The 27,012-nt window shown below is 40.3% G+C and overlaps 1 protein-coding gene across 10 annotated transcripts; it reads right to left on the reverse strand.

Moving 5' to 3' along the window:
* Window positions 1-741: 741 nt before the first annotated feature.
* Window positions 742-25,890, reverse strand: snx14 (sorting nexin 14). Of its 10 annotated transcripts, none has more exons than XM_046872493.1 (30): window positions 25,745-25,890; window positions 23,571-23,713; window positions 21,377-21,497; window positions 21,216-21,292; window positions 19,818-19,896; window positions 19,703-19,746; window positions 19,544-19,631; window positions 19,033-19,117; window positions 18,748-18,904; window positions 18,004-18,079; window positions 17,608-17,652; window positions 17,111-17,191; window positions 16,303-16,417; window positions 15,542-15,697; window positions 15,183-15,307; window positions 14,380-14,438; window positions 14,149-14,172; window positions 10,530-10,728; window positions 9,760-9,952; window positions 9,431-9,514; window positions 9,228-9,328; window positions 8,167-8,278; window positions 7,814-7,854; window positions 7,600-7,719; window positions 4,055-4,178; window positions 3,631-3,795; window positions 2,657-2,752; window positions 1,120-1,211; window positions 979-1,035; window positions 742-878 (listed from the first exon to the last, which is right to left on the reverse strand). In XM_046872493.1, the coding sequence occupies exons 2-30, from the start codon at window positions 23,705-23,707 to the stop codon at window positions 846-848; spliced, it is 2,886 nt and encodes a 961-aa protein (XP_046728449.1). In that variant the 5' UTR covers window positions 23,708-23,713; window positions 25,745-25,890; the 3' UTR covers window positions 742-845. The 10 variants fall into 10 exon arrangements, with proteins under 10 accessions (XP_046728449.1, XP_046728458.1, XP_046728451.1 ...); XM_046872502.1 differs by having other exon boundaries at window positions 10,596-10,728; window positions 21,216-21,289; window positions 23,571-23,716; XM_046872495.1 differs by having other exon boundaries at window positions 21,216-21,289; window positions 23,571-23,716.
* Between the last annotated feature and the right edge of the window lie 1,122 nt (window positions 25,891-27,012).

The following is a 27,012-nucleotide window of genomic DNA, read 5'->3' on the forward strand; positions in this document are numbered from 1 at the left end:
CCAACAGGGAAACTCTTCACATTTTCTCTCATATCCCAGTTGATGTTAGAAAGCTGGGGGTCAAAACGAAGGGTCAGAAAATGATACAGCGCCCCCCTGAGCACAGAGGGTTAAATGAAAATATACGATTATTGCAAGACCATCTGCCAAATGCCGTAAAACTAAATGAAATCCAGATGCGTGTCCTATTTGGGCAGCAACACATTTGGACACTAAATATTGCCTTTAATAAAAACTTCTAGTATTTCATCACCCATCGTTTGTTACACAGCGACGAATGAGCTGGGAACGGCGTACTAGTAATAGAACAGCACTGTGGTTAGAGTTCTTTTCGGGGGAAGGGGGGTGCACCTGTTGTCTTTCTGCCTGTTTTTTTAGCTGTGTCCGTCAGAATGTTTTCTCGAATGTTTATATTTCTTCTGAGGAATCTTTGCACAGTGGTGTCTGGAAATTGTCATCGAGGTGTGATACCATTCTTTATTTTTCCTTCTCTTGAATACACAAGGTCGATGAATTTCTGTAAAAAAAATAGGGACAGAGTGCGGGGTCAGCCGTGATGCAGCGCCCCCTGGAGCACAGAGGCTTAAGAGCCTTTCTCGAGGGCCCCGAGCGTTTCCGCTTGGCGACATGCCGAGATATAGCTTTCCATTTAAACTGGGAGACTTGCAGACAAATAGTCTAGTCGTGTTATTGAATGTATCTTGTATAGTTTTACTCTGCCAGAACAACGAAACCTGTGTATTAAAATGAATAAATATATATTTTATTTCAGCACTGCAACAATAATAAAACACTGGAATGTCCGTAAGTCTTCAAGAGCATTTACATTTACAGAGAGCAGCCGTTTATTCTTTACATCGGGCTGTTTCTTGGGTTTTCTTTCTGAGATGAAAGAAGAAGGGGAAAAAAAGCGACGTTATGACATCACAAGGCGGCGTTAGGGAGGAAAGATTGATGTTTACAATGGAAGTGGTTTACCGCACTGAGCTCTGGAAAAAGCTCTTCAACTGCAATGTCGAGCAGAACGTAAGTTATCTAAAAGATGGGGGGTAGAGAGGTCACAATGAGACACACACACACACACACACACACACACACACACACACGTAGACGGAGTACCTGTTTGTTGAGGAGAGGCTGCTGGAGGCAGTTGAAGAGCAGCTGTATACCCTCATATTTGTTTTCCTCCCCTATACACTTAACCACGGTATCTAACAGATCGGAAACATCACGTTAATAACCACCGATGCCGTTTAACTCGCTTCAAGTCGAGGCATGCTATTAAAAAAAAAGATTACTCAGCGGGTAAAACAAAGAAGATACTGTAAATGAGAAATACACAGTGTTTCAAAATATGTTCATATCCATAGGATCCTCATGCTGGTTTTACCAATAGACATTGTTTCAAAGCAACTTAACAGAGAATAAAAGGTTATAAAGTTTATCCCTAATGAGCGAATCAGTGGTGACGACTGTGGCCTGGAAAAACTACCCGAGATGGAAACCCGTCCTCGTCTGCGTGACACCGAATTCACGTCGTCCTTCCAGATTTCGTAGACGGCCGAGTGAGATCGGTTCGCAAAGACGATCGACGCTCCTGAATTTACATTTGTAAAAAAATAATAAAATAATAATAACAACTGTAATGAATTAACATTCAATGTTACCCAGACGAGGACGGGTTCCCTTTTGAGTCTGGGTTTTCAGCGCTGGGGTCACCACTGGCTCGCTCATTAGGGATTCAATCTTATAGACACTAATCTTAGACATTCGAGTTCAACTTTATAGTATTTTAGAGAGAACGAGGTTATAAACAAATTGATTATGAAATTTCAACTGTATTTATAAAACGGTATCTCGGTGGTTACGGTGGTCGAAACGTCTTGAGTTTAAATGCGTTAAAATGTACAAACCCATAAATCTGCTCGGCATAAAAAAGAGTGGTGTCTCTGTTGAATATCTACACTAAAATAAGCACTAGAGGAGTCAAAGCCATCATTGTTCATCAGCAGTTGGTCTTTGGCAGAAGGGGCCTAAAGAGGGATCCTCAGCACTTTGTAAACAGCTTTCAGGGTGAAAGATTAAGTGTGAGATCAAGCTGTATTTGTTGCTTTAAAGCGAGAGAATGTTTATCGGTTAGCGAAATTCCGGTCTTGAAACCAGAAAGTTGAGGATCGTGGGCCAAATATCTGATTACTGATTTATTTGGCTTTAAGGGCTTCCGCCAAATACCGTATTCACTTAGTCATCTCATTTATACAAGTGAGCAGTTGGGGGTTAAGGGCCTTGCTCAAGGGCCCAGGAGTGGGTTTGTTGGATTTCTGAGACCAACATCTTAATCACTGAGGTACCATTTTACAAATACAGGTTGAATTTCAAAATATCCAGGCCGACACTTATCTCGTTCTGGATAAAGATCTGCCAACTGCTTAAGCTTAGTGGTGGTGGGATTTGAACTCACAACCTTCTGATCAGAAATCCAAAATCTTATCCACTGAGCTTCCCCTCACCGTGTTTTTAGATTTATGGGAGTTCTCGTTGGGTGGGTAAACTTCCATAAACCTGCCTGCCATTTTTAATCCCGATCAGTAATCATCTAACCAGACTGGAAGTGAAGAAACTCGAGATTTCTGATGTTCTCAGTGGCGTTACCGACCTGGCAGGTAGTTCATCATCTCTTCAAAGGTTTGCTTGGCTCTTCTTTGTTTGTCTTCAGGCGAGCGCTCTTCGTTGTTCTCGCAGAAGACTGCATCTAGAGGGGGGCGGAAAAAGAACCCCAAATCAGGGTCACCCTCAGACTCGCATTATAATATTTTTTACTCTTTCGTGTTTTCTCGTGCTATTTGACAGAACAAAGATCGTTACTTAATGTTCTAGAGCATGTTCTAGAAGCAGCATCATTGATAAGAACCATAATTATTTGTGGCAGAGGGCGAGTGGAGGGCGGAGCCAGAGGGCGGAGCCAGACTCTGTTTCAGTATCCAGCGACGACAATAAAAAGGAGAAAGCCGAGAGCTTCGGAAGAGACCGAGAGACTGACGGGTCTTATTCATGATAAAGCCTCTAGAACATGTTCATATTCCGAATGCGCAGATAAATAAAGTACTGATCACGAGAAAAACTATTTTCATCTCGAGATCACGAGGAAATGAAATGGTGAAAATAAGAAAACGGCACCAGAAAATTAATGCATGGCCTCAAAAGGACTTCCGTATGTTCTAAATGTTCATGCCAGCAACAAAACCTCCAGCACACACTGTGGAGCAAACTATGCCCTATAAACACGCCCATTTTTTTATTTAAAGGCATTGTGGTTTCACTTCTCAGATCTTCCTCGAGAAACGTCTAGCCGAGTAAACAAAGTCTGCACCGTCGCACAGCTCCAGTGCCAAGAGGCATTTTTTTTTCTTTCCCTTTATAGATGGAAATGATTCATGGTATCATTGGTGCATCTCCAAGGTTCAAAAAGTTTTCCCTTTCTATTAGTCACCTATTTGAAAAACAGCCTGGTGTCTTGATTTTTTTTATTTTTTTAAATAAATGAATACTTAAAAAAAAAATTACCAACCTGTTAGAGTTTTTTTTTTTTCTAAAAAACTTTTAGGAATGAGTAAAAAAAAAAATTAGAACCTCTCAGGAGTGTGATTAAGGACACGAGGCGATGTTCCTGTAGGATTTGGTCCAGTTTGTTCTGGAGGTATTGGTCCATGTAAGCTTCCAGGGTCTTCTTGAAGAGTATACGACCTGCAGCGAGCATGTGGTGCAGCCAGTCGGGCATGTGGAAAACCACACGACCTAACACACACACACACACACACACACACAGTATGAATGATAGTAATTAGTAGTAAATGTGATGACGTATGGTGTGCTTTGTGTACTTGTGCAGTGATGAACGGTATAAAAACAGTTCGTCTGTGTTGGTGGGTGGAGGTAAAGTGTGTGTGTGTGTGTGTACACTGGTTTCTCCAGCTGTAATACTGCAACTAGTGGGTGGACACACATTTTACCTCATTACTGTAATTAAGTGTAATCTTCAAGTGCTGTTACTCACCCACAAACATCATATAGTCATAAACCCCCTCCAGCTCCATCGGCTCGAAAAAATAGTTCTGCTTATGCTTCTTGTCCATGGTATCCACGTGGGCGGCGTTGTTTTTATACAGTTCGTTGTTGAGCTAAAAGAGAAGAGAAACATTTATTTGTCCCACAGTCTGAAACGTTACCGTAGCAAAAATGTACAAATATGATCAGAGACACAGTAAAAATATATACAGAACATTATAAAAATACAAAAGGGGAAAAAACAGTTACGCTTTAAAACAAATTGCAGTTTAAATTATTGCGCAATATACATCAATACTTTTTTACATGCTTCATTACAATTATCTGCTTGATCCAAATGAGCAGATGCGGAGTTAAGGGCCTTAAACAAGGGCCCCAACAGTGGCAGCTTGGTGTTTGAACTTGACCTTCTGATCCAACAATCTGACAAGCCAACAAGCTTTAGTTCATTACCATCAAACGGGCCGAGTATTTCAAACTTCTGATCACCTTCATAATGAACCAGTTTTGTCCCATTAAGGCTCAAGATCGTGAATATATGTTTTAGCCTCCTAAATGTATCTGTAATGAATGGTGGTGAGAGAAACTCCCTGAGATTGTATGAGGAAAAAACATGGACAGGAACCAGACTCAAAATGGAACCCATCCTCATCTGGTGACGCCATTCATTATAGTTCCATCATTGTTAAAGTTGAGTGCAAAACTGTTCATGCTAACTGCAGCCCTACGTCATGCTAGCTTTATTAATCACAGTCCAAATCCATCCTCACGGTTCTTGAGTTTAATTTTTCACAGTAACTAGAGGTGAATCGATTTATCTGCACTGATAGCTGATTGCTGGAACTACCAGCTGTTGGCAAAAATCCATAGCGATAGTTTTTCCGGGTTGCGTTACACAGTAGAAAAGCGGTCTGCCGCATGTTGTTTATTTGACCGGTTGTTTTTATTCAGTTTAAATGCATGCCTTTTATTTTCCTCACTATTAATGAATATAATTAATAGATTCATATTTTGCATATTGTCATGATTCAGCACTTTTTTTGTTGTAATAAAAATCAGTACTATTTTACGTAGTGTTCTATATAAAAAATGTTTTAAATAAAAATAAATAAAAGTCGATTAGTTGATTAATCAGTTATCGGCAGATGCGATCAAACCTATCGGTTGACCTCGAACAGTAACTACATGGATCCTTAGGCTGTTAAGGTGGAACCACCCTTAGCTGCAGGAATTAGCTTCCAGCTGCAGAGAAATCCATCCAGAGTTCAGACTGGAAGTGTTTTTTTTGTTTTTTGTTTTTTTTTTAAACCTCAAGGATTGGTTTAGTTTTTTTTTTTTCTTCCTTTTTTTCTATGCGGATTTAAGAGTAGTGCTCTTTAGACCAGCGGTCACGAATGGGAGGCCTGTGGACCGGCACCAGTTCGTGGGTCATATGGTACCGGGCCGCACAGAAAGAATACATAACTTACATCATTTCCATTTTATTTATTATCTGATTCTGAATGTTTTTATTCTGAAAAATGACCGGATTCTCCGGATGACTCACTCTTGATGCATGTCATGACACCTCAGTCACATGTCTTACCTCCATCCGCTACCTTCCTAAAGGGGCTGCTCCGACCGCTAAATACTAGTTTTTATGGTCGTATCATTTTTTTTTGTTGTATTTATCCGCCACACCTTAAAGGCCGGTCCGTGAAAATATTGTCTGACATTAAACCGGTTCATATTGCAAAAAAGGTTGGGGACCGCTGGTCTAGACGATGCTTTAACGCTGTTGTTTAACTGTTGTGGTTTTGTAAGCAGGGCGGTTTGCGTGACTCAACAGTTAATGTCTGATGTCGTGTTCTTTTTTTTGTCTTTGTTCTGTAGTGAATGCAAATCAGTACCACCCAGATGAGTCAAGATTTCTTGCCAGACCAGGGAGGTTTTTTTCTTGTCACAGTCACCACTGGCTCATAACTATTAGGGATAATGTGAGGAACTAGCATTGTGAGGAACAAACTAAAATTAGGCCCTAAATTTTTACATTCCGACTTCGTAACCTTGTTATCTCTGTACAGCTGATTTGGGAGTACAGTAATCCCCCGCTTTCGAAAGGTCGAATCTGCCCCTGGTTTACCGCAGAATTGTATTTGCCGCGTAACTAATTACCTTGGCTGATTTTCCCGGTTTCTCACGGATAGCGACCTTAGACCAAAAAACGTATATTTATGTTGAAATAATGAAAATTATTAATTAGAATATAATTATTAATTATAACTTTCTTTCGGCTTCTCCCATTAGGGGTCGCCACAGCGGATCATCCGCATGTTCAATTTGGCACGTTTTTACGCTGGAGGCCCTTCCTAAGGCAACCCTCCCCATTTATCCGGGCTTGGGATCGGCACTAAGAGTGGCTTGTACAACTCTAATGGCTGGGGTTGGTTCCTTGACCGGGGATCAAACCCGGGCCGCAGCGGTGAGAGCGCCGCATTCTAACCACTAGACCACCAGGGAACCTAGAATATAATTATTAATTATAAAATAAAGAAAGAAATGTGAAATATGGTACAGTACCATAATACATAAAATAGGATTTTTGGGGTGGTGTCCGTTTATCTGTTAATAACCAGGGGATTACTGTACTTCTATGACTGTTGAGTCACACAGTTATACACCTGTGTGAAAGCATCTTCTAGAGAGCACCATTCTTAAATCCGCATAGAGGATTTAATTAATTAATTTTTTTATTTTTTTTACTTTTACACACATTCCTAAATGTCGGGTGGTGAGAAAAAAGCAAAGAAAAACTTCCATAAACCTGGCTGTCATTTCTAATCCTGATGGGAGAGCGGTATATTCACCTTGAACTCCACTTTGAATATTACAGAAAGCACGGTGTTCCTCGCTCCTTTTCTGAGAGAACATAATTGGGAACCTGTGTGTCTGCAGCAAAATATACACTACATGTATATTATGGTACACCTGACCTTGCTTTTTGGAACACCAGATTCCACATTTAGTCCCCATTTGCTGTTTTTATTAACCTCCACTCTTCAGGAAGATGTTCTAGATTCATCCACAAGACTTTCGTATGTGTGAGGTAGTGAGGAGGGCCTGGGGTGCAGTCAGTGTTCCAATTTAGCGTTCAATAGGGTTGAGGGTCTGAGCTCTATATCAGGAGATCTTCATGGAACTGCCTTTGTGCACATGGACACTGGAATGGGTTTGGGGTCTCCTAGTTTGAGTGAAAGGGAAATTACCGAATCCATAGCTGTCCCATACAAGTTTGAAGAAGAACCACATATGCCTGGAAAAGTAATGTATCTAAATACTTTTGTCCACAGTGTAACACATTATATAGTTTTAATAAGCCAGTGTATACTATTTGTGAATAGAGAAGAAACAAAAAATCAGAATCGAGGGTGTCTGCCAAATGCCACAAACAAGACTTCCGTGTCCGTTTTCACGTTTACTCAAATGTGCTTCGACCTGATTGGTCCAAAATCCATACACCTTTATAGACACATTTTTTGAGTTTCACATTTCTACCTTTTTGTTGCTGCCAGCAGTCGGGCTGAGGACGGTGAGTTCCGGACGGCTCGGTTTGGGTCTCGGCTGCTCGCACGATACGAAGAACGACTGGAGGAACGGCTCCAGGTTCTGTCCTTTCTGCAAAGACACCGCGTCTGGTCACACCTCAGTTTACAGCCTGTAATTATTTTTTAATAAAAGGTGATTATTGTGGGAGTGATGACGCACGTACCTCCTTGATGAGTTTCCCCGGTACCGACTTAAAAATCCTTCCTGGAAAATTAAACAGAAATGATGGAAAAGCAGCTGCACACATTTCTGCATTTACGTAAATCAGCCAATCATGTTGCAGCAGACTGTAATGATCAAACACTATTTTATTGGAATTGGGATCTCTATGGCGTGTGAAGTGGTCGTGCTTGGAACAGACGTGGTCTGGTTTTATTGACGTCACCTGATTGTTTTTGGGGGGACGGAATGGTGAGCAAAACAAAAAACATGCATTCGTTTTTGTATGCAGCCATAAATAACCAATGAGATTATGATTCTGAGTCTGTAAGGATTTGCTGCAAACCGTTTCCGCACCCAGGTTGACGTCAGGCAGCATCTTATCGAGGAACTGCGTCTCCGTGCTATAAGGGGACAGGAAGTCTGCTAACAGTTGGCTGTTGCTCAGCTCGGGGTGTCGCAACAAGTTCTGTAAACACACACACACACACGCACACACACAACGTGCCACATGTTTAAAAAACCACAACGTGACAGGATCATTGGATCAGAAACCGCACAGTCGGAAATAATATTATGAAGTCACAGCCCCGTGTGGTGATAAATTACATTCACAGGAATAAACAAATCTGCTGTTTCTGAATCTGTTTTCATTTTATAGCGATTTCAATACGTTTTGCAGGAGAAAGAAGAGAAGAAAAACGGGGAAGAAAGAGAGACCAGGGAGAGAGCGAGGGTAAAAAGATAAGGTAGAAAAGAGACAGTGCAGTGAAAAAGGGAAGAAAGAGCAACAGGGGGAGAGAGAAAAAAGAGAAACAGAGAATGAGATGAGGGAGAGGGACAAAGAGGAGGAAGGAATACAAATAAAAAAGAGAAGAGAAGATAGACATGGAAATAGACAGAGGAAACATAAGAAAAAGAGTAAAGAGGAGGAAGAGAGAGAGAGAGAGAGAGAGAGAGAGAGAGAGAGAGAGAGAAACAGAGGAAACAGGTGAGGAAAAGAGAAGAGATGAGAGAGAGAGAGACAGAGGAAACAGATGTGGGAAAGAGGTATGGGGAGACAGACAGGAAGAGAGAGAGAGAAGAGAGAGAGAGATAGAAACGGGGAGACAGACAGGGAGGAGAGGGGGACAGAAAGAGAGAGAAAGGGGGAACAGATGAGAGAGAGAGAGAGAGAGAGAGAGAGAGAGAGAGAGAGAGAGAGAGAAAGAGAGAAAGAGAGAGAGAGAGAGGGGGAACAGATGTGAGAGAGAGAGAGAGAGGAAACAGATGAGGAAAAGAGAAACAGGGAAACAGACAGGGACAGAGAGAGAGAGAGAGAGAGAGAGAGAGAGACCATGACTCTGAGGTAATTGTTGTTTTTCTCTCCAGACTCTATGATTAGGAACCGAACCCTGCTGTGGTCTCCTCTATTTTACCTGCAGGTATTCCTCAAACTCTAAACGCTTCGAGGTCAGGAACTCGAAATTCTTTGGTCCAATAATTCTTTTGGAAGGGAGCTGCGCATCCTGGAATGAACCTGGAACACAAACAAAAAAAGAAAAAAAAGAAAAAAGATAAAAATTAATAAAGAAAATAGAGTTTAGTTTTTTTTTTACAAGACAAAAAAAATCTTGTGTACCATGGAATTCGGTGAGTTTGGATTCAAGGACATAGAACTCAAGGTATCTTCTGAGAACCGACCAGCTTTCAGTCTCATGGCCCACTGAAACGAGAGAGAGAGATATGAGGGAGATGAACAAAAGAAGGAGGAGAGAGAGAGAGAGAGAGAGAGAGAGAGAGAGAGAGATGGACAAAGGAAAAGAGAGAGAGAAAGAGAGAGAGATATGAGGGAGATGGACAAAAGAAGAAGGAGAGAGAGAGAGAGAGAGAGAGAGAGAGAGAATAAAGGGGGAAAGAAAGAACGGAAAGAAGTAAGATTATTGTGGTGTATGAAGTCCAAGCGAACACCTTGTTCGCGGTCGTGCCGCTCCACATCAATGCAGAACACCGGGAGGCGCTCTTTCTTGGCTTCATCTTCCCAGAAATCTATGAAAGGTATGCAGATGGTCCACGCCGACAGGTTCCTCTGGGTTCCTGGAGTAGCCACCACTTCGACCGGCACGGGACTTTCGTCCTCCACTACCACGGTCGCCTCCTCCACCTGGGAAACACAAAACCAGTAGGGTGCAAGATCTTCACCAAAATCTGCTCAAAAGAATCCAGCGATGACTTTTCTAGCCATATGAGGTTCTTCCCCAAACTGATACCACGATTGGATTAGAGGAAGGTCAAGAAAATTTCCCTTCACTTCAAGAACTAGAAGAACCCAAACCTGTTCCAGCAGGTACCCGTTTTTCACCAAAAGCAAAAGTTTGTGGACACCTGACCATAAGATTCCCTGGTTCTTGGACTCTTATAACAGCAAAGATCCTCCACTCTTCTAATCAGACATTAAGTGAAGTGATCAGGCCTTCAATATGGTTGAGATCTTCCACCTCTTTCAATCTATGTAGGGTATATCTTCATGGAGCTGTTTTTTGTGCACAGGTCGAGTCATGCTGGAACAGGTTTGGGTCTCCTTGTTCAAGCCTGTGGGGCCTTCAACTTAAGAGTTTGGGGAGAAGAACCACATATGGCTGGAGAAGTTATGTGTCCCAATACTTTTGGGGCACCGTCTTCGAGAAAAGAACACGAAGAGTTCATCGCATCGAAAACATTTCGGGGACGAAGCGGAAAACCTCGGAATGCGTCGGTCCGTTTCCCACTTTGTTTAGATCGCTAGCGCTCGAGAAGGGAGGCCTCACCGTGTCCTCTTCTCCATCGACCATGGTGTACGAGGGCGGCATCGCTCCTTCCATGGTGCTGCTCTTGAACACGCCCTTCAGCTTGCTGCCGATGCGGCTGATCCCAAACGACTCGCCCCGCTTCGGTGGGTTCCTGCACACGCACATCAAACACACACACACCTGTGTGTAAAAGATTTCACACGTGAATCAGGAAACACTGCAAACCGTCCGAACCGCAGGAACATGAATCTCAAACCCCGAGAGAAGTTTCATCATAACGATGGACTTGGGGTCGAGTAGATGCAAGCGATTCTGGGAAGTTGTTCCTCGCTTATAAAGTCGTATATTTAAAAAGCTAAACAAACAGGCGCAATGCAAAGCGCGAAAAAAAGGCGAAAGAAAAGCATGCTGTCCACGATGCTGATACTTTCTGAAATAAAACACGCCTCTACTATATGCTGATCTCAGAACAGCTTCGATTTGCCTCAGAAAAGTCCAAAATTACTCGCGATGGACGTGCGACGGCTGCAAAATAAAAACCAGGATGGTGTGTTTCATGCCTTGTTTTTTGGGGGTAAAACTGGTCTTAGATCAGCATTCGAGGGACCATAGCGTGCGAACACACACACACACACACGAAGCAGGACTCACTTCACTGTACTGGGGACGGCTTTTCGTATTCTAGGCTGCAGTGTTAAGATGGTTCTGACAGATGGAGAGCCTGATGTAAGCGTGACTTTGGTGCCTACAGGCGCTGGTTTGTTGCCGATACTATTAGGCCGTCTTGCAGGTGTGACGTTTGAGCTACACGTACACACGATCCGGTATAAACAGGCAGCGTTGGATGATGGGAGAGACACACCAGTCATTTCTGTTACTTCTTTAAGATTTTGATAGCAAGAAATACACTATATGGACAAAAGTATCAGGACCCATGAAGCGACCTGCGGTTCCTCCACAAACTGTTCTCAGGGCTTTCCGTGTCCCCATCAACAAAACCACAAAACCAGCCCCATGATCTCCTTTACCTGGCTTTGAACGGAAGATCTTGAGTGGCCTGCTACAGAGCTCTGATCTTTCAAAATCTAACGGCACCAGAGGCCTCCTCATCTCGGCTACATCGGTTCCTGACTTTACGAACACCTTTGTGGTGAAATGAGCACAAATCTTTAAAATCTAGTGGAACCTCCTCTTAGAAGAGCAGAGGTTGGTAGCGTTTGACAAATAGTGGATTTGTACGACACCAAATAAACACATGTAAAACAATACTGAATAAAACTGTGGCAAAAATAAATAAATAAATAAAATACCGAACAATGAAAATGTGCTGAAGCAAATATAAATATATGATTTTATAAATAGATTATTTATAATTTATGAATTAGATCGTTAAATTCAATATATATTTAATCTCGCATGTAAAAAACACAAACTGCACGTAACTTCAGTGATTTGCCTCTAGAGGTTGCACTCATAACGACAGCAGACCGGAAAAACTATCGGTACGGATTAGCGATACACGTTTGGTGCGGATTAATCAGCAAAACCGATGAACCTCCGGGTAAAATGACAGCAAACGGGCGACTAAATGTGGAATACGACATTCAAAAAGCACATACGGATCTTACGGGTTGGGTGTCCACAAACCTTTTTTTGTCCATACAGTAATAGACTTTTGAAACATATGCTAATAAAACCCAGACGGACAGACAGACAGGTGTAGTTTCAAGCAGTTTCTGGGTGTATTTAATAGGTAGATGTGTCTCCAAGCAAAACCTTGGATATTAACCAGAACAAACATCATTAATAGTAATTTACCTGGAACATTCATTACTGATTGCAATTATCCTGAATTCTCCAGCACACATTTTATAACAGACTGAAACTCTACTACAGGGTTAGTGGTTTAAATCTTTAATCCCTATGAGAGCTAAACACTGCCTTGTTCAAATATCCAAAATTCCTTCCACATTGCTGTTCTTTTGGACAGAAAATGAACTGGGTTTGAATTTGTAGGTTATGCAAAGCCTGTGGTAAGTAAGCCAGATGCTGCTGTGAACCTATCGATTTCATTCAACACTTTCATTTGTAGAGCAATTTTAACAATGAACATTGCCTCAAAGCAGCTTTATAAAGAAAGTTACGTTTATTGCCTATACGTTTGTTTCTTAGAATTGTTAGTTTGTCACTAATGAGTGAGCCATTGCTGACTGTGTCAAGAAAAAACTCCCCGAGATGGTACAAGGAGAGAAACCTTACAAGGAACCGGATTTAAAAAAGGGAGCTCGTCCTCATCTGGATGCCCAATCAAAAGGTTCCAACAGAAATCATATAATTAGTAGTAAAAAATGTCCTCTTCACATGAACAAGAAGGCCCAATCTCACAAAGCCAGCTTCACGAAAACATGCTTTACATGGGTTTTAGTAGAAGATCTCCTGCTTCAAAGCTCTGACCCCTCAACCGTACTGAACACCTTTGGGATGAATTGGAACACCACCCCAGTTCCTACTCACTTCCTCACCCACATCCGTACCTGATTTTACCAACACCTTTGTGGATGAATGAGCACAAATCTCCACGAAATCTAGTGGAACATCTTTCTTGAAGACTGAAGGTTATTATAACTGAGAAATGGGGACTCGATGTGGAATAGGATGTTCAAAAAGAAGCCAATCTTATGGTGAGGTGTCCACGAACTTTTGTCCATATTCTGTATCAAAATAAGTCTCGACAAATTTTTCCGCAAAAGAAAAAGGTAACACTGAGGAACATACACGGCTCGGAAAGGAAGAAACTGTTCACAGGTCAACCAGTGCAACCAAAGCTGGGCTACAAATTGAAATTCTAAATAAATAAATAAAAATTATTTGAAGATGCCAAACATGGTTTTAAGAGACCCAAATTCAACTTACTGACCATGCCACAAAACTTTACGTGTGCTGAAAACGCAGCAAGGCTAATCGACGTGAGGTCACCAATGGGGCCCTTGAGTTGTAAAGCATGGCGGTGGCAGCACCAGGATGTCACAATGCCTTCTTATGAGTGGATACTACAAAGGTGGTCAGGGTGAGACGGCAAGATGTCAAATACAGGGCAGAAGAAATGCTGTTTCAAGGCACCGAACACCAAATGATTGGCGTCAAGACTTTTGTAGCATCATACTCAAAAAGACAAAAAGACGTGAGGCTGGTGGCAAAGGAGCTTCGAGAAAGTATTGAGCAAAGGTGAATACTTATGTACAAGTGCACATTTGGAAACATTTGCAAAGATTTCAAACAGACTTCATTATGAGGTGTTTGTAGAATTCTGAGGTAAATAACACATTGAATCCAATGTCTTTTTGAAGAGATTATTGAGAGGGCGATGGTGATGTATGTATTTGGTGCATATTGCAATCAGATGTTTACCATCTGATATGTTGCCTGAGGTAAAATTTCATGAAAAAAAAAAGGGGCCAGATACGGTGCACAGGTGCTTGCGGCTGCATTCAGGCTGGTGCAGCTTGCATGCAGTGCTATTAAGGGGGGGGTCACACATCACACTGGCACATATGCATGCTGATCAACTTACCTTAAATCATCCAAACTCAAATTCCTGGAATAACAGGCACAGTGGGGAGGGGAGGGGTGTGAAGGGGGAGGGAGGGGGTGGAGGGAGGGAGGTTACTGCAGAAAACTAGAAACATCTGCACTACATTATGAGTAATGAAACAGCTGCACTCCATGTCTCTGAGGATCTTTGCTAATAAAATAGGGTCATATCAATTATTAAAAATTTGTCATTACGACATCACACACATACCTGTTTAGTTTCGCATTTCTGAGAGGAGACTCCACGCCACACAGCAGGTACCTGAAATACTGCGACAAAGCGTGCCAGATGTGCAATTAACTTTGTAAAAAAAACCTATGACCTCATACACAAATAGTTCATGCAATTTTTTGTCATTACACTGTGTAGATGCCAAAAAACAAACCTTACACAGATGTTGCTTTTGTGAAGGGAACATTTCATACTATCCAAAGATATCCTATACAATTGTGTGCAAAAAAAAAATAATTGTGTACTTCTACTTTTTAAAAGTAGTTTTTAAAATCTGTAATTTTACTTTTACTTTATGTTTTGTCTAAAATGTTGTGCTAAATATCTTTTTTTTTAAATCGTACCCTTTACTGAGTTCAAAAATGAAATAAAAATAACATCGCGTTTTCCAAAAACTAAATAAAATAAAAATAAATAAATAAAAATAAATACAAATAAAACAAATACAAAATTAAATACAAAAAAATTTAAATTAAATACAAAAAAAATCATAAGACATAAATAAAACAAATAAAAATAAAATAAATAAAAAATAAATAAAAATAAAAAAAAATGTATAAATTTTTTTTTTAATAAAAATACTAAATATTTGGTAAATTTACTGTTAGTTACATTTTACTTTTACTCGAGTAGATTTTTAAACCAGTAACTTCACTTGTAAGTAACAGAACTTTTCCTTGAGTAGAATATTGGTCATTTTTATATATGGGCCTTTCATAAAACTCTACAAAATGACATACAGCGGTACGTAAAGGTACACTTTGTGTTTCTGCATCGGTTACCTCATCACTGTGGCAAAACATGGGGGTGAAGACATTCTCCAGCAGGGACAGAACGTGCTCATAGGCCTCGAAGAGACAAGTCATCTTTTGCAGCTTCACGACGCCCGTGTATGAGCCCTCGGCAACTTCATAGAGCGAAATAGACAAGAAATTAAAATTAAAACCAGACAAAAGAACAAAGAATGTAAAAATAGGTTCGATTCAAAGAGGGGTGTCCATGTCTTAAAGACCCTTTGAAGGAATTGCTTCCAGACCCGTAACGTTTGAATACGTGAGTTTGTTGAATGCCAGGCGACGGGTTTATCCGTGAATCCGTGGTTTTTTTGCGCACTAAAAAAGAATCATATAGACATGCTCACTGTTGCGGATTTCCTCGATGATAAACGGGTCGAAGCTGATCTTATCGATGCTCTCGTCCAGGCAATACGTCACGTAGATCTTCTTCACCTCGCTATGGAGGCACTGCATCTCGAAATCGCTCAGCTCCGGACATAATATCTTGTCGTTGAACTCCTCTACACACACACATACACACAAATCTTAATCAAAGCTTGCTATACGTTAGGTCTTATAGAAGTTAGTGTGAAGGTGATGACCTTGCAATATTTAGAACCAAAATAACATTAAAAAGACATGAAGCCACAAACTAGCTGCAAGTTCAGCAGCTTCATCTTGCTAGAAGCGGAAAACATGTCACGATACAAATGGAAGCCTGATTTTTTTTCGCCTCATTAAAAAAGTTTGCAGAATTCCGACTTTGTTTTCCCGCAATTCCGACTTTGTTTTTTTGTTTTAAACGCACTGAAAATTACATTCGCTACAATCAATAGAATCACATGGTAGCAAACTGAGCCTCCGAATCCCTGGAGAGAACTCTGCTTAACCATCAGCTCTGGAGAAGACAGAACAAGACGGATGAAGAAGAGAAACTTTACGATTTTATTTTATAAATAATATTTTATTTACGATTTTTTTATTTACATATTTGGTACTTCTTATCTGATTACTCAATTAATTGTTAGAATAATCGAGAGAACGCTCGACTACTAAAATAATCCTTGCAGCCCTAGACGTCAGAGATTATATGTGTATACACACACACACACACACACACACTCACCCACAGCGAGGCAGAACTGCAGCACATGCACGGCTCCCTCTTGTTTCAGGAAACTCATAAAGCGGAACAGCAGATCCTGCTGCTCACGAATCTCCTTTAGGTCCAGCTTCAGCACCTGACACACACACGATATATATTCGTGAGAAAAAGAATGTACACCCTTGTTGAATTCTATGGTTCATATGTAGGTATTTACCTCATTTTACAATCAGAAGCATCTGATTTTTATTACCTCCTGATACATAAAACCTACTACTGTGGTGCTCTTCCTCAGCATGAACCCATACTGCTGCTCACAGACGGTCCAAAACCATCCTACACACCACCATCCGATGCTGTCTAGCTACACTGTCCCCTGCCAACACCTTACAGTCTCCAATCTCCTTCAGGTTGCATCTCCTGCATAGAACATTGTCCACCTGTGTGCACCTTCCACCACTCTTATACATCACCCTATGATCCTCCTTCTTCTTAAAATACGTATTCACCACTGCCATTTCCATCCTTTTAGCAAAATCTACCCCCATCTGCCCTTCCACATTCCTCTCCTTAAAACCATACCTACCATCACCTCCTCATCACCTCTGTTCCCTTCACCTACATGGCCACTGAAATCTGCCCCATTCACCAATCGTTCATTCCTAGGTTCACCTTCTACCACTTCATCCAACTCACTTCAGAATTTTTTCTTCTCCTCCATCTCACAGCCCACTTCTAGAGCATACGCCCTGATGACATTTCACATCACCCCTTCAACTTCCACCTCCACGTTCATCACCCTATCAGAAACTCTCTTCACATGACTTACAGAGAGATTTTTGTTGAGCGAGTCTGCATATTTCTGTAGAAAGGGCACCAGCGCGGACGGAGGCTCGGTTGCAGGCTCGGGCTGAATCAGAAACGAAAACAAACAAGTAACAGATCAGCATCTCTTTTCGACAGCAATTTCTACAAGATCAGTATGATGACAGATGCTGTTCTGGATCTTTAGTTAGGCTTCGTTGATGCTAGGACAAACAGTCTTATCAGCAAGGTTTATTTAAATGCACTCATCATAATAATACTAAAGTCGTAGTAGTCATCCAGGCTATAGTAACAATATGCCATGTGATCTAAGTGTTTTTTTGTGTGTGAAAAACTGTCGATGATGACGAGTGACAAGAAATCGCTGGTCCACAATATTACAATTTGGCCACTATGTTGATTTTTGTACACAATCTGCATTATGCTGTAGATGGGTTCTAGGAGCCATTTTTAAATAAATAAAGGAAAAACAATAAAGACGTAAATCAAATAATCACTCACAGGAGTGTCATCGATGAACAGGAGTACCAGGTGGTTCACCGTGTCCTGGAAACCGAACAGGGAAAGAAACTCGATCACAAATTCTAATTTATAATATATGACTATAAACAGTGTTCAAATACAAAACTGCAACAAAGCAAAAAAAAATTGTTATCTGGTGAACAATATATATATATATATATATATATATATTCATTTAATCTTAATAATGCAACTTTATCAATAAAAAAAAGGCTGATAAAGATGCATTTTAAAACATTAAATGTAACTCTAAACAAATACAAAATACAAATTCCTGCAGAAAAATTGATTTGGCGTAAACGACAAAAGAACCTCATTCGAAGCCCCGCCCCCAAAGGTGTAAATGTAGTTTAAGATGAGTGCTTCCTTACGTACAGGGTCGGCTATGAAGTCCATGGTGGGGAGAAACACAGAGCCGGTCATAACTTCTCGAATCAGGAGCGAGAGAGATCTAGAAGTGGATGAAGACAAAGCGATGGATGTTCAAAGAACATTAAAGTGATTTCATGTTTTTAAAAAGCAGGGTGCCAAATCTTTTATTTCCCTCTGGGATGAATAAATTAATCTATCTACATTTTTTATATACACCATAGTACAGTAATTCCCCGTTTATCGCGATGGTTCCGTTCAAAATACACCCGTGATCAACAGGCGGAAAATGCTATTTTACGTATACAGTACAGTACTGTATTTTATGAACACAGTACTATACAGTATTAACATTTGGCACATAAGCTCTGGTTTTGGTCTGGATAAGAACTGGGTACTGGTTTAATAAACAAGTTTAATGGGGTAAAGGTTTCACTTTTACACGTTCTTTTCATCACATCATTTATACACGGATTACACTGATTAAAAAGTTCAATCAAAATAGACGCCAATGACTGCAGTTACTGCTTCGGCGAAGCGTTAATTAGCTAACGTTCACTATATGGAAATGTTTTGTGGACACCTGACCATAAAATTGGTATGTGCTTCTTTGTGAACATTCCCTTCCACATTTAGTCTCCATTTGCTCTTATAACCTTCACTCTGGTAGATGTTTCACTAGAGTTGTGAAGATTTGTGCTGATTTCCCTCTGGGATGAATAAATTAATCTATCTAAATTTTATATATACCTGCAGTCAGTAGCTTTTGGAGGCATGACGTAAGGAAAGAGCATCTCTGTGAGCTTCCGTAAGTAGAGCAGCTCGTCTCGACGGCTCCGCAGGGCCACGTGCAGATCTGCGCCGTACTCTTCCAGCGCCACCTGCTGCAGGGTCCGGTTTTTCCCCACTGCAATCACAAACAAAATCTTTATTAACATCCCTATAACAATACACAACAGAGAAATACCAACACTTCATTCCTTAATCGCATTACATTTAGATTCACTTCTTTTTTCTCTTAATCACATGACCGACCTTTCTGCTGCGCTTTGGCGGCGATCTCGATGTGCTTCATTGCTGCTTTCAGCATTTTGCCAGTGGCGACTGATGGAATGTTCACCTGGAAAGACGAATCGTGTGCGCAAGGGTTATTAATCATACAAGAATGGCACTGTAGTCTCAGAAAACGACGAGATATAACTCAAATAACAAACAAAAGATTTGTTTTCTTAATTTGGCTTTATCTTAAAATACAACACCACCACTTTCCCAACTCTGCACTGGATTGTCTGTGGTCTCTGAACATGATAGATGGTGTTCTGTAGGTTTGAGGTCAAAGCTCTATATCAGGAGATCTTCATGGAACTGGCTTTGTGCACATTTGCATCCAAGTGATGTAAAAAAATTTCCAGCTACTGCATCCGAAGACGTCCTAATCCTAACAATTGTGTGCCTCCAACTTTGTGGATCCACATATGACTGGAACAATCAAGTCTTCTGATAATTTTGTCCTTATACTATATTGAACCAAGAACCTGGTGCTGACCTTCTGGACTCGCCGAACCAGAACGGAGGCGAAGAAACGAAACGTCTGCCTGAGCTCGTCCACGCATGCCTCGTCATCCGTAATATCCCTGAATGAGACAAAGATTAACTACAGCCAAACAAAAAAAACAGGAAAAAAAATAATTCAATATTTCATTACCTGTACCATGGATACACAAAGTTCTCCAGGACCAGCTCCAAGACCTGGACACCAGAAAAAAGTTCAAACACTGTGTAAGAACCCGTAACAGTGGACATACAAACAGTGAACGCACCTCTCCGATGGACGCGTCTACTTTCGAATGCACCTTCAACCCCAACCATGGCTGGTAGTTTTCCAGGAGAAGAGCTGGTCTATAAATAAAAAACAAAACCATGTTCCATCATGTTCATGTTTCTGTCTGCTTGACCATACAAATGTGTGTATCTTGTATTAGAGCAGTTAAAATTTGGTGCTTTGAGTTCAATTCTCTCATACTGACCACTGGATGTTCAACATGGACCTCATGGTAAAGAGTCTCTGAGGTTCCAAAAATTAGAATTGTTGCTCTCCACAATGATGCAGAGGCTTTAAGAAGATCTGCAAAACCCTGAAACTGAGTTACAGTACAGCCATCAGGGTCCTACAGAGGTTTTCTAGGACGGGTTCAACTCGGAACAGCCCTCGTGAGGGTCCACCAAAGAAGTCAAGTCCTCGTGCTGTGCTTCAGGTGACGCATGAGTTCTGCAGCATTGTTTTAGAGGTTGCAGAAGCAGAAGGTTCTCTCGTCAGTGCTCAGACCATACGCTCACACTGCAACAAGTCGGTTTCCAGGCCGTCATCCCAGACGGAGCATCTTCTGAAGCTGGATCACGAGAAAACCCTCAAACAGTTTGCTGAAGACAATCTGTCCAAGGGCATGAATTACTGGAACCATGTCCTGTGGTTTGATGAGACTGAGATAAACTTGTTTGGCTCAGACGGTGTCCAGCATGTGTGGCGACGCCCTGGTGAGAAGTACCAAGAAAATTGTGTCTTGTCTACAGTCAAGCATGGTGGTGGCAGCATCAGGGTCTGGGGCTGCATGAGTGCTGCTGGTACTGGGGAGCTGCTGTTCATTGAGGTGAAACATGGATTCCAACATGTACATTCTGAAGCAGAACATGTCACCCGCCTTCAGAAACTGAACAACAACAGTTTTCCAACATAACGACCCCAAACACACCACCAAGATGACAACTGCCTTGCTGAGGAAGCTGAAGGTGATGGAGTGGCCAAGGATATCTCCAGACGTGAACCCTATTGAGCACCAGTGAGGCTCCTTGAGCGGAAGGTGGAGAAGCACCATGTGTTTAACATCCAGCAGCTCCGTGATGTCATTATGGAGGAGTGGAAGAGGATCCCAGCAACAACCTGTGCAGCTCTGGTGAATTCCATGTACTTATGTACCAATAAAATATCAGAATATCAAAAAGATATTTATTCTTAGACAAATTCGTTATAGAAACAATCAAATAAATGGTTGGAGACCACCTTGATGGCCTACTTGGCTTTAATAAAGATATTAGATTGGGGGTGTACCCTTATGTAAATGAGTTTGGCCATCTAAGTGCTCGAGCAAAGCAATTAAGAAGGTGTGGGAATTTTTGTACAGGGGTTTAACTGGGTAGCAGGTCGGTCTTTGAGACTTCACCTGTGCCGTCTGCACTTGTTCTTCCCGCAAACTGTACAACTGTGGCCCTGGGGGAAGAGCTCCTGCTGCTCCGGCTGCTGCACCACACACAAAGACAGCAGCAGGTCAATTTCCCGAATGTTTCACCATAATTTGGAAATAAGAACGTCTAAAACACTTACTTTATCCTTGGTCGTTATGGAAACCAGGACGTTTGGCACGAGGCTGTCGGGACTGAGGGAGCAGTAGAAGGTGATCGCTCCGGCCAGGAAGAACCAAAATGTCATCAGGACGTAAAGATATCTACAGAGAAGAACAGAAGTGTAAACGTCAATAACGCATGGCATAAAGACAAAAATATATACATTAAAATAAAAATCTTTAAAACAAACTAATATCAAAAATGAATGTACAAACGTTCCGCTGTATTTCTTCTTCACTAGTTGGAAATTTCTTTGTGATCCAGTTCATCCCAGAGCAGTTCAATGGGATTTAAGTGCGGCAACTGGGCAGACGACTGTTAAATAGGTTCAGACGCTATCACACGGTGGTGAAGTATGGAACAGCAGCCATGTTACTTTTTATTTTTTTCACTTTGCGGAAAAATTCTCCAATCTTCTCTGCTCCAAAACAACCCCAAACCATTATGGTTCCACCTCCATGTTTGACTGTGGGGGTGAGAGAGTCTGCTAACATCCTCTCTCCTGTTTTACATAACTACTTCTACTAGAGCCAAAAATGTCAGGACACGTCTCGCCACTAAATTTTCTTCCACTCATTCACGGTGTGTGTTTTTGTCTTTTGCTTAGTTTGTTGCATAGAAAAACACAGGGAAAATGTCTTATAAATGTATTTGGATCAGAAGATTGTTAGTTCAAATCCTAGCCACACCAAGCTGCCACTCATGGGTCCCCTGAGCAAGGCCCTTAACCCCATAGCTTCAGTTGTATGAATGATAAGTCACTCTGGATAAGGAAAAAAATGGTCTGGTCTGCCAAATGCCATAAATGTAAAGGGAAGTAGTGCATAGAAATTGTGACACTGTAGGCAAAGAAATATATAATAAATAGAAAAATAAATTACCGGTATGAGTTTGTGTATATGAGGTGGATTGACTAAAGCGCGCCCCCTAGTGTGGAATAAAGACATAGCGGGTGGGGCGCAATGAACAGGATTTATATATACAGTGTATATACATATATATTTTTTTATGTTTTGTTTTTCCTTAGGTATAAATTCCATAAACCATATTTCAATAAATTGCCCATTCATTCATCTGTTTATAAAGATCGGTCACTTTATAAACACTGAGCCATTTACTCACGAGCCTTTTTTTTTTTTAAACTAACCGTCGAGCGGTTTTAGGTTTATAATTAGATTAAATGTTGTGGAAAGTCTGGGAGGAAAAAAAAAAAGTTCCTGTTTTTAATTGCGTCACAGCCACAAATAAACCAAACGTTTCCCTTATCTATTTTTGAACAAAGACTCAATAAATGCAACAATTAGAAATGAGCAGAAGTGAAATAAATGTCTAAAATATATAAAAACATGAAAAAAAAAATGAAAAAATGAAAAACGTATCACGTTTCTACTCATTCGCCCGAGGCTGCGTGTCATATCGCAGTGTATTGCAGAAGATGCGCTTTTCTACGTTTCCTCCCTGTGACACGAAGATCATCTCGACCTACTAAATGATGATCTAGCAAAAAAAAATTTAAAAAGTATTGGGACACTTGACATTTTTCCATCATATGTGTTTTTTCTGCCAAACGTTACCTCGAAGCTGCTCATACAGACCAGCTTCATTAAAAAAACATGGATTTTAGTGGAAGATCTCCTGATCACCCCAGACCTCATCACCTCACCTGCAATAGTAGACTTATTAACACCCTTATGACTGAAGCACAAGACTATGAATGACTATGAATCAAATTAACGGTAACTTTAATGTGTGGCTAAAAAAAATCGGATTAATATTTTTTGTCTGGGAAAGAGTAGTGGAAGCCAGGCTGAGAGAAGAAGTGACCATCTGTGAGCAGCAGTATGGTTTCATGCGGAGGTGAGGGAGGTGAGAGTGAGATGGTTTGGACATGGGGTATATCAGTAGGAGAATGCTGAGGATGGAGCCGACAGTAAGGAGGAAAAGAGGAAGACATGCAGGGAGTTGGTTTGAAAGAGGCAGATGTAGAGGACAGGGGGGGTAGGGAGACGGATAATCCGATGTGGCGCCCCCTAATGGGAGAAGCCGAAAGAAGAAGAAGGGTGCCTGTCGCTCGTCCCTACATAAACATTGTCCCGTGTGCGGAAAATGAACGAGTTGACGAATTACGAGGAACGAATTAATCTCGTACACCGGGGTTCATTCCTCCTTCTCACCTGTTGAGGACGATGGTTGAGGAGAGCATGGAGACGAGCACGAAGCAGATGAACGGGTACTGCCGAGCCACTTCCCTGATCAAGTCCACCTTCAGTCCCCTCCTCAGGGACTCGAGGAACACTTTAACGCCTGCCATGTGGATCTGCTGAAAGAACAAACATCTAGACTTTACTTAGCAACGGTGTGTTTAATAATGTTTAAAACGTTATTAATGTTTAAAAACGTTATTATTAACGTGATTAATAATAAATCCTATATAGCAGACTAAGGAAACGTTTCCTGTCAGATATTTCTTTATAACTGAATCATATTAATAATATAATTCGTTAAAAGCGTGTGCACGTGCGAAAGCGAGTGATGTTAAACTCGGTCATTCAAAATTCCCCCTTTGCATGAATAATAGATTTACACGCCCTTCACATCTGGACAGTTCGTTTCTCCAAACATCCAGCTGAAATACTTTGCCGTGCATTCAAATAAAACTTTCCACTGGTTGGAGATTTCTTACTTTTGATCCAATTCATCCCGGAGCAGTACAATACAATACAATACAATACGATTTTGGTGCCGTGACCCGGCAGGACATTCCATTATAGAGAACACTCCAGCTGTATCTGTGCTCTCTATAGAACACTTATATACCTCAGGTTTCTGAATAGATCTATAGATCTATCTATCTATCTATCTATCTATCTATCTATCTATCTATCTATCTATCTATCTATCTATCTATCTATCTATCTATCTATCGATCAATTTTTTATCTGCCTATCTATCTATCTGCCTATCTGCCTATCTATCTATCTATCTATCTATCTATCTATCTATCTATCTATCTATCTATCAATTTTTATTTGCCTATCTTTCTATCTATCTATCTATCTATCTATCTATCTATCTATCTATTTATCTATTTATCTATCTATCTATCTATCTATCGATCAATTTTTATCTGCCTATCTATCTATCTATCTATCTATCTATCTATCTATCTATCTATCGATCAATTTTTATCTATCTATCTATCTATCTATCTATCTATCTATCTATCTATCTATCTATCGATAAATTTTTTATCTGCCTATCTATCTATCTATCTATCTATCTATCTATCTATCTATTTATCTTTCTATCAATTTTTATCTGTCTATCTATCTATCTATCTATCTCCATCCATTTATTTATATATGTCTGTCAATTTATCTATCTATCCATCTATCAATTTTTTTATCTGTCTGACTTACACTCTCTCTCTCTCTCTCTCTCTCTCTCTCTCCATTTATTTTTCTATCTATCCAATAAATTTTTATCTGCCTATATGACTAACTCACTCTCTCTCTCAATCTATCTACCCATCCATCGATTTTTATATCTGTCTATATCTCTCTCTCGCTCTCTCTGTCTGTTTGTCTATCAATCTATCCATCCAGCAATCAATTTTTTATGTCTATCTGACTAACTATATCTATCCATCTATTTATGTATGTCTGTCTGCATCCATACATTCATCGATCAATCCATCCCTTCATCTAACTGTCTTGTCTATCTATCTATCTATCTATCTATCTATCTATCTATCTATCTATCTATCTATCTATCCATTTCTTTCTAAAAATCATGAAATCATAAGAGGAACCATGACCCTCATTTTATTAAACAGTCTTGTAATGCAGCATGTACTTGTTGCCTTCACTCGAGATCTTCAGCAGTTTATTGGAAATCCTGTGGGCTGCACTGAAGCGAATGATTGACAGCAGGCGCAGCCAATCAGGAACAAGCACTCCAAACCGGAAGTCGGTTTTCCAAACGGGTTTAACAATCGGCAACTTAATTTACTTGTTCTAATTATAAATTCAAGCAACACGTTGATTTTAATCATATCAAAAAATTTCTTTAACTTTAACAGTGAAGTTATAAAAAGTCAACTATTGCACTTAAAAAAAACGACGAAAGGAACCAACCTGTCAGCTGTTTGTCATTAACCTTTCTAATAATGCACACACACAGTGTGATCATTGTAAAAGTATATAATAATTTTATAATATTATCTTAACGCTATGTAGAAAAAGACAATAAACCAGTTAATATGGCTGTTAATCCAAAATCCTGCACCATAACATTGCTAAAGCTCATCAGTCACATCATATAATCATCAATAAATCAACAAATTTACCTGGAAATCTGCTGCTCCTTGAGATTTACATTAAATTTCACAGAATTTACTACTATTTAAACTTCTACATTTTATTTCAACAACTGATCAGCTGACAAACTTCTTTACCAGCAGATTAACAACACATTACCCAAGCGGAAGTTGAACCAACCGGAAGTAGAAACATTTTAAAATAAAAGACTTCAGTTTAAAAACGCTGTCATATCGTGTCCATCATATTGGAGTACAATGTTTTTGAATAAAACACCATATTGTGATTTATTCTAACAATTTCTACTCTTTGTCCAATGTCATTTGGAGGACACCTTTATCCAGAGCAACTTGTGCAAATTTTAAGTTTAAGGGCCAGGTTCCTCAAGGGCCCATCTTGATGGTGAACTTGTGAACATCTGAGCCAGAATCCGATGCCTTAACCACTGAGCTACAACCTCCCCATGTCCATTCTCCTCATCCATGATGCCCATACTCAAATCAGGGCTGTATCCTGGTCAGGCTGATATAAAGATCTAAAGATCATCAAACACAACATGGGATAATAGATGAGATCACACTGATCCACACACAGACAAACCTGGGAACCTATTCACCAATCCAGCATGTTGTGCATAAGTTGAAGAAAACCTGAGAACCCTGAGCAAACCTGGAGAACAAGTGAAAGTCCAGACGTGAGACCTGGGAAACTGTGAGACGGCCAGGAAGACGTCTCACAGGAAGTAATCACTTTTGTTTTATTTATTGTAAAGCATTTCAGATTGTTTTTGAGCCACTGATCTGATTGGACAAGCGACATTCCATTCCATTAGTGCAACCCAGATGAGGACGGGTTTCTCTCCTGGGTCTGGTGCATCTCAAGGTTTCTTCCCTATGCCATCTCAGGGAGTTTTTCCTTCACCACAGTCACTTACTCTTATACAGAATTAGGCTACTTTGAGACAATGTTCATTGTTAGAAACACTAAAGAAATAAAAGTTTATCGAATTAAATAATGACATTTATTCGTGGTGGATGAAATGTCTTTGTTGTTCTTGTAAAAATTCAAAATTTTATGTAAAAAAAAAAAAGGTTTCATGACACTCAAATCCCAATTACTTATCGCCATTATAACAATTTCCATCAACAGATTCTTCTTTTTTTTTTTTCTTTTTAAAAAAAAATTAGATCAAAAAATGCTTTTATAACCGATTTCTTCTTTCAAACAATTTTATTTCCAAAAAAACCAAACCAAAAAAACAATTATGTTACGATCAGTGTCTTGGAAGTTCTTCACT

The sequence above is a fragment of the Silurus meridionalis genome, chromosome 18 (assembly GCF_014805685.1).
Source record: "Silurus meridionalis isolate SWU-2019-XX chromosome 18, ASM1480568v1, whole genome shotgun sequence".
In the NCBI taxonomy this organism is placed as follows: Eukaryota; Metazoa; Chordata; class Actinopteri; order Siluriformes; family Siluridae; genus Silurus; species Silurus meridionalis.